Raw genomic sequence first — 15,999 nt, 5'->3', positions numbered from 1 at the left:
GTTGTTGCTACCGAAAAAAAAAAGTGTATGTATGTTGGATTTATTTATAGTAATTCATAGTAATTCATAGTAATATATATATATGTAGTAAACTCAGCCATATCACTATAGCGAATAAAAACAGGGGAACACACTTAAAAAAAAAAAAAAGGCAAGTAAGCATCCCACACACACATAAAATTTAATTACTACCTTTATACATACAAAATTGATTGAATGAAAATAATTAAGTGAAAAAAAATTGAAATTTCATATTTTAAATGTTTTGAAAAAACAACAAAAACATAAAAAGTAATTGCCTCGAGCCGGATTCGAACCGACGATCTCGTCATTACTAGTGACGCGCCTTACCAACTTGGCCATCAAGGCTTGTATTTTTAGCCCAATAACAGCTATATAATGGGAAAAAACATGACAGATATTTTTCAAAAATGGCATTTTACAAAGTTCCTTCTGAAATGGATATCTCCAGAAATGGACATGTCGACTCTCTTAAACAGTTTAACTGGCTTACAAGACATTGTAACCTTTATCTCTGCTTGGAGGGATTAAGAAATACAATTACAGCGTTGATGAAGACAAGTGGAGATAGGTTGGGAAGGTTTGGTTATTTTTAACCCCCTGTTCCTCGTAAGCTGGCATCAGGACTTATTTTCGGGCTGTTGGAGATGCAATGTTGAAGCCAAAATTAAAAGTTTATTATGAAAATGAAAAGATATATAGTATGGACAAGAAGGATAGCGCAGATGCTGATGTTATATAATTCTATAACCCTTGAATAAAAACAAACAAACAAACAAATTTACAAAGTTTTTTTTTGAAAATTTCGTTTTTAAAAAATAAAAGATACTGATTTAAAAGATATCGAGTTAATAGAATAAAAATATTTTTTAGTTTTTTTTTTTTAATAAAAAAAGGTTTTTAATTGTGTTAAATCCAAAGTTGTGAATTTTTATAGAATACCAGTTTGTAAATGATTTATTGTTTATATGCTTACTTTAATCATGATTATAATTTATTACTTTATTATATCAATGATAAAAGTAATGGCTAATATTAACAATAGGGTATTTAAGGATACTATCCTTTTTTTTAAGGTATTAGAGTGAGAAAAAAAATGAATTGTAAAAAGTCTCATTGAAGTACACTAAAGAAATACAAGTACATTTTAAGAAATGGTAAAGAATCTCAAATATAAATTATAGGAATCAGAATACTGAAACAAAAAGTCAAAAGTCAAATCAAGTTTAAATATTGGATAGACAAGAAAACTAGATTCAAAAAAAGTTAGAATTAAAAAATGTATTTAAAAAAAAAACTAATTTCTTCAAATCAATTTTTTTTTTTTTTTTGAATAGTGCAATAAAACAAATTGTTTTATTTCGATTTCAACTTTATAAGAAATGATATAATTTAAATTAATTGATAATAACAATGATTAATAATAATTAAAAAAAAATAAACTAAGCTTGAAGGTATACCTTTTGTAATTATGTAGAGAAAATGTTTGACATTTAACACACAACCACCATGTAATTCACAAGTACTAAGTACAACTAGTTGAGGTTCATATCTCAAAGATTTTGAAATGAGTTTTTTTTTTTTTTTAACAAAGTAAAGAAAAAAACAATATTATAAATTAGAAAACAATAAAAGGATTATTAAATTAGAAATAATATGGTAAATATTTTAAAGAATCATGAGTGTGACTAAATTTTTTTTTTTTTTTTCAAAATTGTAAAGTAACAAGTCCTTTTAAGGGTCCGATAACATGTTATCAAATTTTTTCTTTTTAATTAATTATAGGTAGGTAGTTTCTTGGTGTAACATTAAATATATTAAGGCGGGATATAATATTCAGGGGGGCGCAAAGAAAGAAAAGCAAAATCGTTAAGCACATACTTCTTGTACCAAGAGCTATAATTACAGCCATGCCAAAAAAAAAAAAATAAGAGATAAATTTTAAAGTAAGGTGATGTGAAATGGTTTATAAAAATAGTATAAAAAGGTATTGTTTTGGAAGGTTTATACTATTTTAATAATAATTATATATAACACAAATCCTTTTAAATATTTGAGGTTGATAAATGAGAATGAATTACAGTAAAGTTTAATAGAAAGAAAATATGGTATATATATATTTTTTCAAACCACCAGTTTAGCAAAAAAAAAAAACCAATTATAATTATAATGAATAGAAAAAAGAAAGAGTTTTTTAATTGAATTTGACATATTCGCTTAGAGTAACTGGATTAGACTTATTTAGAAATTGAAGAAGAAGAAGAAGAAAAAAAAATAATCGTTATTAACAGAGATTTAAAATCTCATGATATGACTAGGGTTGGTATATATGTATATTCACAAAAAAAGAATATAAGGTTATATATGTATATATGTTTCCTTAAAAAGAAATAGAAAAAAAAATAAAAGAGAGAAAAATGGGTAATAGACCAATAAGAAAAATTCCAAAGAAGAAGAAGAAGAAGAAAAAAAAAAAAAGACGCGTAAACCGTTAGAAAGAAAGATAGAAAGGGAAAAAGGAAGGAAAATTCCAACCATTAGTCCTTCTTCCATTTAAAGTAATCATGGTTTTTTTTTGTTATTTGAAGGTTTGCAACAACAATCATTTATTATTTTAAAGCTCTCATATTGAAGGAATAAAAAAAATTTTTTTTTTCACATTTTGACCAATTAATCAAATTGAATAAAAATTAAATAAATAACTAGTTGAATAGTTGGGTATATCATGCCATTAAATTGTCATGAGATGTTTATATTTTTTGTTGATTCTTTCTAAATTCTCTTGTAAAATTTTTTTTTCTTATTCTTCTTCTATTTGGACAAACTAGGTCCAAATATGTTATTTACACTTTTTGTTTGGCAGTTGCATCAGTATACATACATATATATATATATATATAAATAAATAAATAAATAAATAAATAAATAAAAGAACTGAATATGCATTAATTGATTGATTAATTAATTATAAGAGTGGCATGACAAAGTTTATTAAGAAAAAATTTTTTTTTTTTTCAGTGTGATGTATTTGTCGCACACACTGAATGAAAAAAAGTGCATACACACACGCATTTGTCATTTAAAGGTATATATATATATATAGAAGATTCATTTGGGTATAAAAAAAAAAGGATTATTCAACAACAGTAACAGTAACAGTAACAGTAACAGCATCAGGTTATTGCAACAAAAACAAAAAAAAATAATAATAACTTTTTAATGGGTATTTAGGGAGGGGGGAAGAGTGGTGATATATATATATATTTTTTTTAATTTTTTATAAATTGGGAATTGGGAGGGAATCTATATAGAAATTTTATTCAGGTGGTTGGTTGGTGGTAAAGTAAAAAAAAAAGAAAAAAAAAACTTCAAAAAACTTCAAAATATTAAAAATAAAAAAGTAGAACAAAGAAATCAACACCAACAGCAAATCAGAAAGAAATCTTTAACATATATATTTATTCGATGGATTATTATCTTGGTTAACGATAAATTTAAAACCCTTATATATATATATATTTTTTTTTTTTTTTTTAATATAAAGCTTGAAAAAATAATAAGCAAACAATTTCAAATTTGTTTTTTTAATAAAAAAAATAAACACTTAATCACGTGACCACTAGATGGAAAAGAAAAAGAAAACTTTCCATATATATCCATAAAAGCATAAACACTTTAAGCCCGTTTAGCTTAGGGGTAGAGCGTTGCACTCGTAATTTTCATGAGTATATGCAAAGGTCAGCGGTTCAATTCCGCTAGGGGGCAGATACCTTTTTTATTTATTTATTAAAAAGCCGTTTTTTTTGAATTTTTTTTTAAAAGTCAAAAATCCCCCCTCTCCTTTGTACCCCTCATCCATCCCCCCCTGAATTAGTGTGGGTCCTTTAGTCATCGAGAGTTTCTTCTTTTTTTTTCTTTTTTTTTTTTTTTAATTCCTTAGGAATAACCATAAAAAAAAAAATTTGGATCCACTTCCTTTCTTCTTTTCCTTTTTAACTCTTGTTTAAAATTAAAATTAAAATTAAAATTAAAATTAATTTTTTTTTTTAAACTACTATCATTTGTTGTTTGATGATACTAATTGTATACCTTGTATCTGCCTAACTATAAACTAAACAAACCAAACACAAAGTCTCCTTAAACAAAAAAAAAAAACCAAGTAAAACTATGGAAAGGAAGAACATCATGGGGGGTTATTTGAAAAAAAAAATACCCGTTTAAAATCATTTCATTTAATGAAAGCTAGATACTCTACAAATATAATCATACCATTAGTTAATTAATTTTCTTTCCCCATCCCCCCCATTTTTTTATTACCCTCGATAATAATACTCCATTTATTCTTTCAAGGAGAATCCTTATTATTATTATTATTCGACCCATCTCTCTTGTGACTATTGGTTGAAGAATAATGATGATACCCATCAGAGTCATCCACATCTTCTCCGACAGCAGCAGCAGCAGCAGCAGCGGCCGCCATTGCTGCATGGTGCTGGGTAAGCTCCTTGCCCTTGGTCGAGGTAGTAACATGACGAGGACTAGCAACTGAATTGTTATTGCTATTGCCATTAGATACCCCAGTGGCCGTGCTGGTCGTGGTATTCATTGTACCATTACCTCCACGAGCACCTGCAATTCCATTGGTGGAGACAGAAGCCATGCTACCATTCTTGGGCAAAGTCCCATTCATTGTTGTGTTAATATTGGTAGTAGTAGTAGTAGCAGCAGCAGCAGCAGCGGCAGCGGCAACAGCAGCAACAGCAGCACCATCTTCAGCACCAGCTTTTCCATCACGATGCAGCTGAGATTCAATGTCACGAAGTTGTTCTTCTCTAGCAAACAATTCCTTGCGTTTTTCTTGAATTTCACGTGAAACCTTTTCTTCAATATCCTTCAAGGTTTTTTGGTCCAGGTACATGCTATTATTTGCAGGGGTGGCACTTCCACCATTGAGCATAGGTTGAGCCAAAAAGTTGTGACGAGATCTTGACATGGGTTGGTCACTAAAAAAAAAAAAAAAAAAAAGATTAGAAAAAAAAAAGCAATATCCAAACTATTCTTTTCCCCCAAACTTTACTCATTGTATCCATTTCCTGAATTCTCTGAAAGCTTTTCAGTTCTGTACTTTTCATACAAAACCTCGTGGGTAATATCACGTAGCTCTTGCAAATGGGAGCCAAAAAGAACTGAACGAAGAGCAATAAAATCTGAGTGCTCAGTATCTTCAATGCGGACAGTCCCCCAGGGGTATTTACGGATTCTGATAAATTCATCTCCATCCTTGTCTGTTTCGTTAGAGCCCACAATGGCAAAGGGGACCAAGTCACGGAGGGCAATGCATTCTTCCAAGCACTCGTCGTCATTTGGGTCACAAGAAAAGTAATAAATGGGGATATTGTAGTCCTTAATATCCTGCATAATGACTTTTTTGTTAAAGGTGAGTTCCCCAGAGGTAAGAGTATCTGCTTTGGAAATAACTGGAATGACATTGACAAGAGAGGAAAGAGCAGTCATTACTTCAATATCAAGTTCGCGAAGACCATGACCTGTGGGGGCGACAAAGTAGAGGGCAACGTGTACGCGGTTATCTACAAAACGGGGGTTTCTCTTGACTCTTGATTCTTCTTCTAAAATCTCGTCAAATTGTTTTTTGAGATAATCGATAATCTTGTTGCAACATTTGGAATTATCGATATTGTCTCCAAATCCAGGTGTGTCTACTACTGAGAGGGTGATGACAGTTCCATCAGGTTCATTTAGGTCTATATGGGATTAAGTTAGGGCAATTTTTTTTAGAAATTTAGAGAGAGATTTTGAGAGAGATTTACAGAGAGAGAGAGAGAGAGAGAGAGAGATCGGAGAGGAAAATGAAGAAGAAAAAAAAAAAGAGGGTGGGGAAAAATGACAGGTCCAATGTGATGGATAACAATCAGACATACCAACAGTTCGGGTCCCAATCTCCATGGTGGGATTTGGAGGAGAGGTTGTACCCATTTCTGGGTAGACTTCACCTTCACAAAGGGTATTGATGAAGGTTGATTTGCCTGTTCCACTATGGCCGCAGACCATGAGGGTAAGTCTGAATCCTTTTTTGACAATTTTTCGGCGTCGCATTTGGTCCGGGGACCTCTAAATAATAAAAGAGTTTCCTTAGTTAGCATTGGATATGGTGGGGATAGAGAAAGATGATGAGAAGGTTTTTGTTGATAGGTATATAGGTATACAATATCAAAGGTGGAGGTATTTGTTTTTGAGATGATGCTACTCGACATTTTTTGGTTTAGTCTAGTTTTTTTTTTTTTTAATTTTTTAATTTTTATTTCAGATCTGTGTGAAGATTGCTTATTTTATTGTTCTTTTTAAGATTTGTTATTTAGAAGGAAAGTAAGAAAGTAAGAAAGTAAGAAAAAAAAATGGAAGGGAATAGGCTGGCTGGGTTTGTTTTGAAGGTTTATTTTATTTTATTTATTTTTTTTTAATTGACTTAAAGAGGAAATAATTATATAATTATTATTATCACGATGTGATTTAAATAATAAAATTATTTTAAAGTAAAATTTTAATTAAAACAACAACAAGTAAAACGTTTTGACATCAGCAGCAAAAAATAAATAAATAAATAAAAAACAAAGCTTTCCTTCTATATCTTAATTAATTATAATTATAATTATTATAATAATCTTCTTCTTCTTTAATAATCTTGTTCTTTTGTAAGTTGTTATGGCAACTGCTTGTCAAGATCTTTTTTAAACCTACGTACGAGGGGCTGGACATGAAAAAAGAAAAAAAAAAAAAAAAAAAAAGAAGAAGAAGAAGAAGAGATGCCTTTGATTTAGCTGTGCGGCGGGTTCTTTCCTGCATGGAAATAATAATATTTTTATATATATATTTAAGTAGGTTAAGAACTGATAAGCGTATATTTGAGAATGAAATCTTTTATTTATTTTTAAGTTATTTTATTTTTTAAGTTATTAGCCATGTCCAGCAATGTTTGCCTCATTTGGTCACATGCGTACTTTGTGACACTTTCAGCCACACCTCTTTGTGTAACCGAATTTGCTTTATTGTAGTATTATTGTAATAGTATTTTAGTGGTATTTTAGTGGTACTTTATTGGTACTATAGTTGTACCATAAAAAAATACTACAAATATTTGTTACCATTCAGCCTGCAATTCCATCAGCCAGCCTATTTAGAAGCCTTTCAAGCCTTTCAAGCCAGCCAGCCTGCCTACCAACCTGTCTGCCAACATGCCAACCTGCCCAGCCCAGCCCTTCGCCTGCCATTTTTTATTGTTGCAACGTTTAAAAATTTCTTTTTTTTTTTTTTTTTTTTTGTTGACTGCCAGAATTTCTTCTTTGGCTACTCCTAAGAAACCTCGTTGTTAGCATAAAAAAAGCCAGCCAGCCAGCCTTATAAAAAAAAAAAAAACATCACAACCACCATCACAACCATCACAACCCAGCCAGCCAGCCAGCCAGCCAGCCTAAAAACAGAAAAAAAAATAAAAAATAAAGCTGGTAGACAAACAAACAAACAATCAAACAGCTTGGTTGTTTTTTTTTTATATATAAATATAAACACATCATCACTGCTTTTTATTTTATTTTATTTTTTTTTTCAATTTTATTTGTAAATATCATTTTTTTATTATTATCAATATTCTCTATTTGATATCTTCAAAAATTTATATTATTATACAATTGCTTACTTACTTACTTGCTTGACTTTAACATTTGCTTTCTTCCTTATTTATAATACTGACTGATCCTTTCTTGCTGGTGGCTTTTTTTTTCTTGTAATTAATTGCTAATAATTAAATAAATCTCTTTCATCAAAAATCTTACAATCTTACAATCCATTATCTCACTATCTCACAATCTCACAATGTCTCAATATTCACCTCCAGCATCTGCTTCAAAACCAACAATCTCCATTGACATTGCTGCAACAACAACTACATTCATTCCTTCATCTTTATCATCTTCATCTCCATTACAGCCAAGGAAACATCACATTTCATCTCCAGTCACTCCAAACTCATCTTTGGCTTCTACAAACTCTTCTTCATACTCTAAAATTCACCACTCTCCACGACAACAAAACTTACATCAAATACTTCAACAACAACCTTTATCACCCTATTCTTCTCCATTATCACCCCAGCAAACTCCATCTCGCAAAAAACAACGCCAGGGATCTCTTGTTTATGGCGACCGGTTTATTCCAATGCGTAATGCAAATAACATCCAAGCAGCCTTCTCGCTGGCCAAGGAGGCCCCCCTTAGCAATTCAAACAACCAAAAAGAACAAACCACTCCAGTTGTGACTGAACTTCATCACCAAAAAAGTATGTATATTTATTATTTTTCTTTTTTGAAATGTTATATATATATATACATATAAAATCATTCGCCCTTTCTAACAAATTTCTAGTCGAACAAGCAAACAAAATCTACTCTACCCTCCTTAAAGCTGAGCTTTTTGGAAATGACGTTCCTTCTACAATTCCAGCTCCTCCTCCACAATCAATCATCACCCCTTCAAATTCAAACTCATCCCTTGCAGAACTTTCAGCTACTGACAACTTCAACTACTCTCGTACCCCCTCAAGCCAACACCAACGTCGCCCAAGTGTTGCCACTACCCTCTCCTCTTCTTCCAGCATGTCATCTTTTGCATCTTCATCATCATCTTCTTCCTCATCATCTTCCTCTTCCATTCACTACCCAGGGGTCATCACCCCTCCAAGAAGCATTCGCTCAACAAATACTACCCCAAGCAATGGTAACATTTTCCAATACAAGAGCGCTAACCGTAGCTCCTTCTCTACAAGTTACTACTCTAGACATAACTCGGATACCAGCCTTGAATCTGTCATGGCAACTCCTGAAAAAACCCCAAACACCTCCCGCAGATGCTCTGCTTCCGATGTCCTTTTCTCCGCCTCTTCCTCTTCTTCCTCTTATTCCTCCTTTTCATCATCCTTTACTACTCCTCACACCATTGATCCTACTCATCCCATGTACTCCACCTCGCCGGTTCGACTGGAGTCTCAAAAGCTGCTGCTTTCCCCTACACGCGCTCCACGAGGAATCTCTAAAATCCCTTACAAGGTCCTCGATGCCCCTGATCTTGTCGATGACTTTTATCTTAACCTTGTCGACTGGGGGTCCCAAAACGTTCTCGGAGTTGGTCTAGGCAGCAAGGTCTACATTTGGAACGCCGAAACAAGTTACGTGACTAATCTTTGCGACCTTGGATCCGAGGAAATGGTGACATCCATCTCCTGGATCAAACGTGGAACCCATCTTGCAATTGGAACACGCAGTGGCACCGTTCAAATTTGGGACGCTGAGCACCAAAAACTGGTCCGTAGCATGACTGGTCACGACAAGCGAGCAGGTGCGCTTGCATGGAACGGTCACATTCTTACCAGCGGCAGCAGAGACCGCACCATTCTGCATCGCGATGTGCGCATTGCAGATCATTATATTAAGCGGTTAACAGGACATAAGCAAGAGGTGTGCGGCCTCAAGTGGAACACTGAAGACAACCAGTTGGCTAGCGGCGGGAACGACAACCGGCTGATTGTATGGGACGGTATGAATGAGCAGCAGCTTTACCGGTTCACCGACCACAAGGCGGCTATCAAAGCCATTGCGTGGAGCCCTCATACCCGTGGACTTTTGGCCACTGGCGGAGGAACTGCTGACCGTCGCATCCGGTTTTGGAACACCTTAACAGGTACATGTTTGAATGAAATTGATACCGGTAGTCAGGTGTGCAACTTGGCATGGAGCAAGGTGTCGAACGAATTAGTGTCGACACATGGGTACTCCCAAAACCAGGTTGTTGTGTGGAAATACCCAACAATGCAACAGGTTGCTGTTCTTACGGGTCATTCATATCGTGTGCTATACTTGGCCATGAGTCCGGATGGCCGTACGATTGCAACTGGAGCTGGTGATGAAACGCTTAGATTTTGGAACATTTTCGATGATGCAAAGAATGGCAAGCAACAGTCTTCTCTTTTAGATGTGTTTCCTAAGTTGCGATAATAATGATGATGATTATGATGATTATGATGATTTTACGATAATGAGAATGATCTTGTACAAAAAAAAAATAATAAATAAAAGTGTAGTTTTAGTATTTGATTTGAATTTTTTTTTTATTTAAAACTAAGAATAAACCAAGTAAATCATAAGAAAAAGTTAAGTGTAGCTTTAAGCTTGGCAACCAAAAAAAAAAAACGTCTGCCTTGTCTTGAGACAATTGCACTATACAATGGAATGCTTACTTGTACCAATATTTTACTATTCTAAAAGACCTGGCAACAAGATAGGTTGGGGGATTTACTTATGGAGAATGAGGATAGCAAGCAGTCTTGGTGATGAAAATGAATGGAAATGAGAAGTGAGAACTGAAAGCTAAGCAGATTGAATAAGTGGGCTTTAATTTTCTTGATGATGCAGAAGGGGGGGGACAATAATTGGGCACGGCTTTGGGTAATGGTTGTTGGTCGACAATGAGCGCGTTCCAAAGCTAAGCTGTGGGCATTATATATATATATATATATAGAAATATGTTTTGTAGATGAATTGTTGATTCTTTAGATAGTTTTTTTTATTTTGTTTTTTAAATATAAGATTTTAGTATTTTAGTATTTTATGAATTTTTTTTTTTGTAGCAGATTAAAATTTGTATTGATGATTCCAATTGACTTGATTGTCTAGTTCTTGAGTAGAATCTAACATATATATATATATATACAGTATATACAATATATACAATAATACTATACTAAGTAAAAAAAAAGGACCTTTAGTATAACTAGTAAAGTCAATTGATAAACAAGAAGTTGAATTACATTTTTTAAAAAAAAATTATTTAAATAACTATGATATCAACAAAAGAACAAAGGCATGGGAAGGACGGGAACCCTCGGAGTATCACCATAGAGGGACTTTTCTTTCTTTTTATTTTTTTATTTTTTTTTACAGAAACTGACTAAAATTGATTCTATATAAGATTGATGTAATCCGCTCATTTCATAAATTCTTCTCCATAAAAAAAATACCTTTTAAATATATATATTATATTTTTTTATATTTAAGTGGAGTGACTGGTTGCCTTTTTTTTTTTTTTTTTTTCTTCCTTTCTTCTTTCTCTTTCCATCTCTTTTATAAATCCTCCAAACCAATTGCAATCTTTATCACCAACTAACAAATCCTTTTCCCCTCTTCAAACTAACAAAAACCAACAATACAAAAAGAAAAACAAAAGGAAAAAAATGTCAATGCGCTATGTGAGTGATTTGATTTCAAATTCCAGTCCCAATTTCAATTCTAATTTCAATTCCAATTGACAACTTTCTAATACTTAAATTTCCCTTCTTAAGCTCTCTGCTTCTGTGGCCGCTGCTGTTGATAAAGAACTCATGTCAACACAAGCCTTTTCTCTAGACCAACTGGTAAGTTATATAATAATAATAATATTTCAAAAAAAAAAAAAAAAAAAAAGAAAAACCCCCCAAAAAATTATGGGCAATATCGACTTCCAATTCTCCAGACTATTATTAACTTTTGACATTAGATGGAACTTGCAGGACTCTCTGTAGCTGAGGCCGTTCTTAAAGTCCAGCCTCTAGAAAAGGGTTCCAAGGTTCTTGTTCTTGCTGGTCCTGGCAACAATGGTAAGTTTTATTCAATTCCATAAAATCTCTCTTTTTTTTTTTTTAACCATTTCTAATTCTAGGCGGTGACGGGTTGGTTGCTGCACGCCACTTGTCTCTTTGGGGATATTCACTCTCTTACTACTACCCTCGTAAATCGCGCCATGAACATCTTATTCGCTTAGAAACCCAGCTCAAAAACCTTGGAATCCCAGAAATTTCTACTGCCGCTGAAGTAGCTGCTGCACTTTCAGGACCTTCCAAGGTTAATCATGTTATCGATGCACTTTTCGGCTTTTCATTTAAACCTCCCATGCGCCCACCATTTGATGAGATTCTACGACTTCTCCAAGAATCACAAGATTCTGTACCTATAACTGCAGTCGACATTCCATCATCTTGGGATGTTGACCAGGGACCTCTTGAAGGTAACACATATGCACCTGAAGTGCTTGTATCTCTTACAGGACCTAAACCTGCTGCAAAGTTTTTCAAGGGAAGACACTTTGTGGGTGGCCGGTTTATTTCCAAGGACTTTGCAGCCAAATGGGATTTTGATATTCCACCATATATAGGTGGTGAACAAGTGGTGGAAGTAACTGAAAAGGAAAAGCTTTAAACTAAATAACTAAAAATAAGAAATATACTATGGATAACGGTGATATATATATATATATATAACACTTTCAAAAATCTATAGGTCTTGAAGATTCCTCATCAGGGCTTTTGGCATCATCGTCAACGTTATTCTTGGTTTGCTCTTTACGTTCAATATCACGTTTAGCCGTACCAAACCCAGAAACGCCGAGCTCCTGGTTCTCACCAAGCCATGGTTTATTAGCCTCAGTCTTTCTGCTCTTGGGCACCAAATGGTAAATAATAACACCAATAATAATGCAGACAAAGCCAACGGGATAGAGCCAAAAGACGTAGTAACCAAACACACGAATACCAATAATAAGAGACCAAAAGTCGGATGTGAGCAAAGACAGATTGTAAAAGGCACTAGACGACATGCGGAAAAGAATAGGAGCAGTACAGTAAAGAATCAACATGGACAAAGTATATCCAGTAAGGTAACCACCAATCTTGGGTTGCCAGTTGGCATTGCGCATGGAACCACGCTCAAAAATGGCGCATTGAACGCCAATAATAAATGTTCCAAAGAAACCGAGTTGGCCGACAACTTCGTAAACTGGAGCTTTGGAAACCAAAAACTCTTCAAGAACATTTGAAAGACCGTAACAAAAGGCAGAAAGAACAACAAATAAATCACCTTTAAGAGGATCGGAGGGAGCCCAGTTTTTGTCTGTAAGCAAGTCGGAAACAACAACAACGACGGAGCCACCAATACAGACAATAATACCAAGGCACTGCGCCCAATGATAGCGCACCTTGAGAAACAAAAATGAAAGAATCACAACAAAAACAATGGCAAGATTATCGAGTAGCGAAGCAGACAATAAGTTTGTATAGTTGTAGGCTTTGACAATAAAGTAGTTACCTTGGACATCAGCAAACGCAAGAATAAAGTACTTCCATCCACTACGGAACCAAATCTGTTTAAAGAGATGAAGGAAGCCATGCTTGTAGATGGTATAGGGGACAAAGATCAAAGCCAAAATAACATAGACAAACAAAGACTGGAACGCAGGGATATTGACGCCATTATTGGACATGAAGGTCGTGAGCGTATTTGTAGACACAATACAGAGAGACAGGATCTGACCATGGACAAAAATGATTGCAAACCGTTTGGAGAAAATAAATGGGAAATAGCTATTAAGCTTAAGACCTGTTTTCTTCCAAAACCCAATGGGCTGGTCTGTAGGGTAAATATCCAGTTGGTTGGTAGCAGCGGTGGCCGTGATGGTTGCAGAATCAACTTCTACAACAGTGTCACGATCATACGAGTCTTTAACGATATCCTGTTCTTCATAGATCTCTGTCTCGGGGACTTTGGAATCTACGGAACCGTAGAATGGGTCAACTGGTTTGATGGTGTCTGTATGATTAGACTTGGATGGTAGTGATGATGAAGACATTTTTGTTCAAGGGCTAAATTGGTAGCAGCAGTGCCTGTGGAATCTGGTATTATATTATTAATAAATAGTTGTAAAAACAAGATGATAGATAGGGAGGGGAAAAATAATAAATAATAAGCAAATAAAAACAGGAGTTCTATTGAAGACACGAGAGGAGAACCCTTAGAAGGCCAATCGTGATTTTTTTTCTTCTCTTTTAAAAAGATGGATTAATAGAGGATATTTGAGTGGGGGCTTGTTAAAGCTTTTAAGGATGATGATGATGGTAGAAGAAAAGAAAAGAAAAAAAAAAAAAATGGAGAGAGAAAATAAAATTTTTTTTTAATTTTTTTCTACTTTAAGATGCGGCTTAATATCACGTGACTCAAACTATATTTTATTTTTTATTATCATCTCCACATTTCTCTAAAGAAGACACAAATACACACACACACACTAAAAATGCTCATTAAAATCCCCACCCCCTCCCAAATTAAACCAACTTTTTAAGTTAATTTAATTTAAGTTAATAACAATTATCAACTATCCAATTTCAATGACTATCAGCTCATCCTGGAAATATAAACCAACAGCCATAAGAATCGAAATCTTCGATGGAAGTGTCTCTGTAGATGATGACCCAGAAGACTTCAACGGTACTCCATCTACCACTTTCTCCGCCTCAGCCCTCTTTCTCATCAATCAAGCCCTCCCAGAAGCATATATTGTGTCCGTATCTCCAAGACTCTCAGGTTTAGTATCCTCAGCAAAAGATGACATCTCCGTCCCCAAATACCGCCTACTAGCTGCTGTCTCTCCAGATACCTTCACTGACTCAACTATTAACTGGTACCCGGTAACTTTGCAAGGTGTTGAACCCCTTACAGACTTTAACTCTACTTTACGTCCATTTCTTACCACAGAATACGAACTCATTCCGAAAACTCTGGGGATCTCCATGTCACACTCAGAACCTCTCGCTGTCACCGTTCTTCAACCTTCCAAAGCTCTTTTAGATCGTATCACTATTGAATGGGGGCAAATAGACTTTTGCTCAGATCCTTCCCTTCTAGCCGCAAATCGCAAAATCCGTATCGAAAGTAGCCCATTTGTACTCGTCAACCCAGTGCTTTTTTCAAACTATTTATCTATTGGAACACTCTCATATCTGGCTACTCCAACCGCTACCAAACACTCTGCTGTAACTGCCATCTTTAGCGATGCCAGATACCTCGACGGCATGGACGGAGGACCTGTTTTCCAGGATGCTAGCAACACTTGTATTGGATTTGTAGCAGGTGCACTTCACAAAAAATCTGGCCAAGGTGATTTGTCAGTCATTGTACCATGGGACCAAGTCTACAAGGCCCTATCTACCATTGTACAGTACCCCCCAGATACAATCCAAGAGTCCCGTCAAGAACCATCCCCCCTAGATACCTTTACATGGCTAGCATTTCACGGTGTGCTACTACTGGAAGTCTACCGCGACCATTTGCGTCAATCCTGGGGGTCCGGGATTCTACTCGCTGACGATATACTCGTCACAAATAGCCACATGATTGAAAACGGGTACCGCAAAATCACAGCATGGATTTCAACTACGGAATCTGTCGAGCTTGAAGAACTAGGGAACCCACTCCCAGGAATTGACATTATCTTTTTCAAAGTCAAATGGGGAAATAAAATGAACCCTAAAACCCGAGTTGTCAAGCCTGCACAGCTGTGCACCGACCCAAAGGCATACACACCTGGCCGTAAAGTCTACTCTTTAGGTTATGGCCTCATATACCCACGCATGGCCACAGGTCTGCCTCTCCAACCGCTGAGATCTTTGGGAATCATTTCTAACATTGTATCCATGCCTCTGTTTACCACAGATTCAACTTCTACTCCTGTCATGCTTGTATCTTCGGCATGCTGCTGGAACGGGTCTTCAGGTGGTGCCGTGTTTGACGCGGAAACAGGACGTGTCATTTCGCTCATGACAAGCAATGGCCGTGTCAACGAAACAGGCCAAGTCATTCCACAAATGGCCTTCACCCTGCCTGCTCTTGTAGTGGCCCGTGGGCTTGCAATGCTCACAGAGAACCAAGTTATTGAAGTCAATCCCAAAGTAGAAACACTCTGGCAGCTCCGTGAGACCCACGAAAGTCTTATGGTAGAAGATAAGCCATTAAAGGCCAAACTATAGATAGTTAGTGTGATGAATTAGACAATATTAAAAGACGTTTCTCCCCTATATATATTAGTCGGGTTCATTCTCAGATAATCTCT

At 35.1% G+C, this 15,999-nt stretch overlaps 5 protein-coding genes across 5 annotated transcripts; 3 read left to right on the top strand and 2 right to left on the bottom strand.

The window, feature by feature from the left end:
* Window positions 1-4,366: 4,366 nt before the first annotated feature.
* Window positions 4,367-6,135, bottom strand: SAPINGB_P002252 (uncharacterized protein; the record flags this gene model as incomplete). The annotated part of the gene is made up of 3 exons (XM_031996971.1): window positions 4,367-5,024; window positions 5,099-5,783; window positions 5,961-6,135. The coding sequence occupies 3 exons, from the start codon at window positions 6,133-6,135 to the stop codon at window positions 4,367-4,369; spliced, it is 1,518 nt and encodes a 505-aa protein (XP_031852862.1).
* A 1,773-nt stretch (window positions 6,136-7,908) lies between these two features.
* Window positions 7,909-10,082, top strand: SAPINGB_P002251 (uncharacterized protein; the record flags this gene model as incomplete). Its single annotated transcript, XM_031996970.1, has 2 exons — window positions 7,909-8,371; window positions 8,458-10,082. 2 exons carry the CDS (start codon window positions 7,909-7,911, stop codon window positions 10,080-10,082), a joined length of 2,088 nt encoding a protein of 695 aa, XP_031852861.1.
* A 1,235-nt stretch (window positions 10,083-11,317) lies between these two features.
* Window positions 11,318-12,317, top strand: SAPINGB_P002250 (uncharacterized protein; the record flags this gene model as incomplete). The annotated part of the gene is made up of 4 exons (XM_031996969.1): window positions 11,318-11,332; window positions 11,426-11,497; window positions 11,620-11,719; window positions 11,782-12,317. The coding sequence occupies 4 exons, from the start codon at window positions 11,318-11,320 to the stop codon at window positions 12,315-12,317; spliced, it is 723 nt and encodes a 240-aa protein (XP_031852860.1).
* Window positions 12,318-12,384: 67 nt separating this feature from the next.
* Window positions 12,385-13,743, bottom strand: SAPINGB_P002249 (uncharacterized protein; the record flags this gene model as incomplete). Its single annotated transcript, XM_031996968.1, has 1 exon — window positions 12,385-13,743. One exon carries the CDS (start codon window positions 13,741-13,743, stop codon window positions 12,385-12,387), a length of 1,359 nt encoding a protein of 452 aa, XP_031852859.1.
* A 535-nt stretch (window positions 13,744-14,278) lies between these two features.
* On the top strand, window positions 14,279-15,916 carry SAPINGB_P002248 (uncharacterized protein; the record flags this gene model as incomplete). Its single annotated transcript, XM_031996967.1, has 1 exon — window positions 14,279-15,916. The coding sequence occupies one exon, from the start codon at window positions 14,279-14,281 to the stop codon at window positions 15,914-15,916; it is 1,638 nt and encodes a 545-aa protein (XP_031852858.1).
* Window positions 15,917-15,999: the final 83 nt, after the last annotated feature.

This window comes from Magnusiomyces paraingens (assembly GCF_902498895.1).
Source record: "Magnusiomyces paraingens strain CBS 517.90 genome assembly, contig: contig2, whole genome shotgun sequence".
NCBI lineage: Eukaryota > Fungi > Ascomycota > Dipodascomycetes > Dipodascales > Dipodascaceae > Magnusiomyces > Magnusiomyces paraingens.
This window is presented reverse-complemented; position numbering and strand designations above follow the sequence as displayed.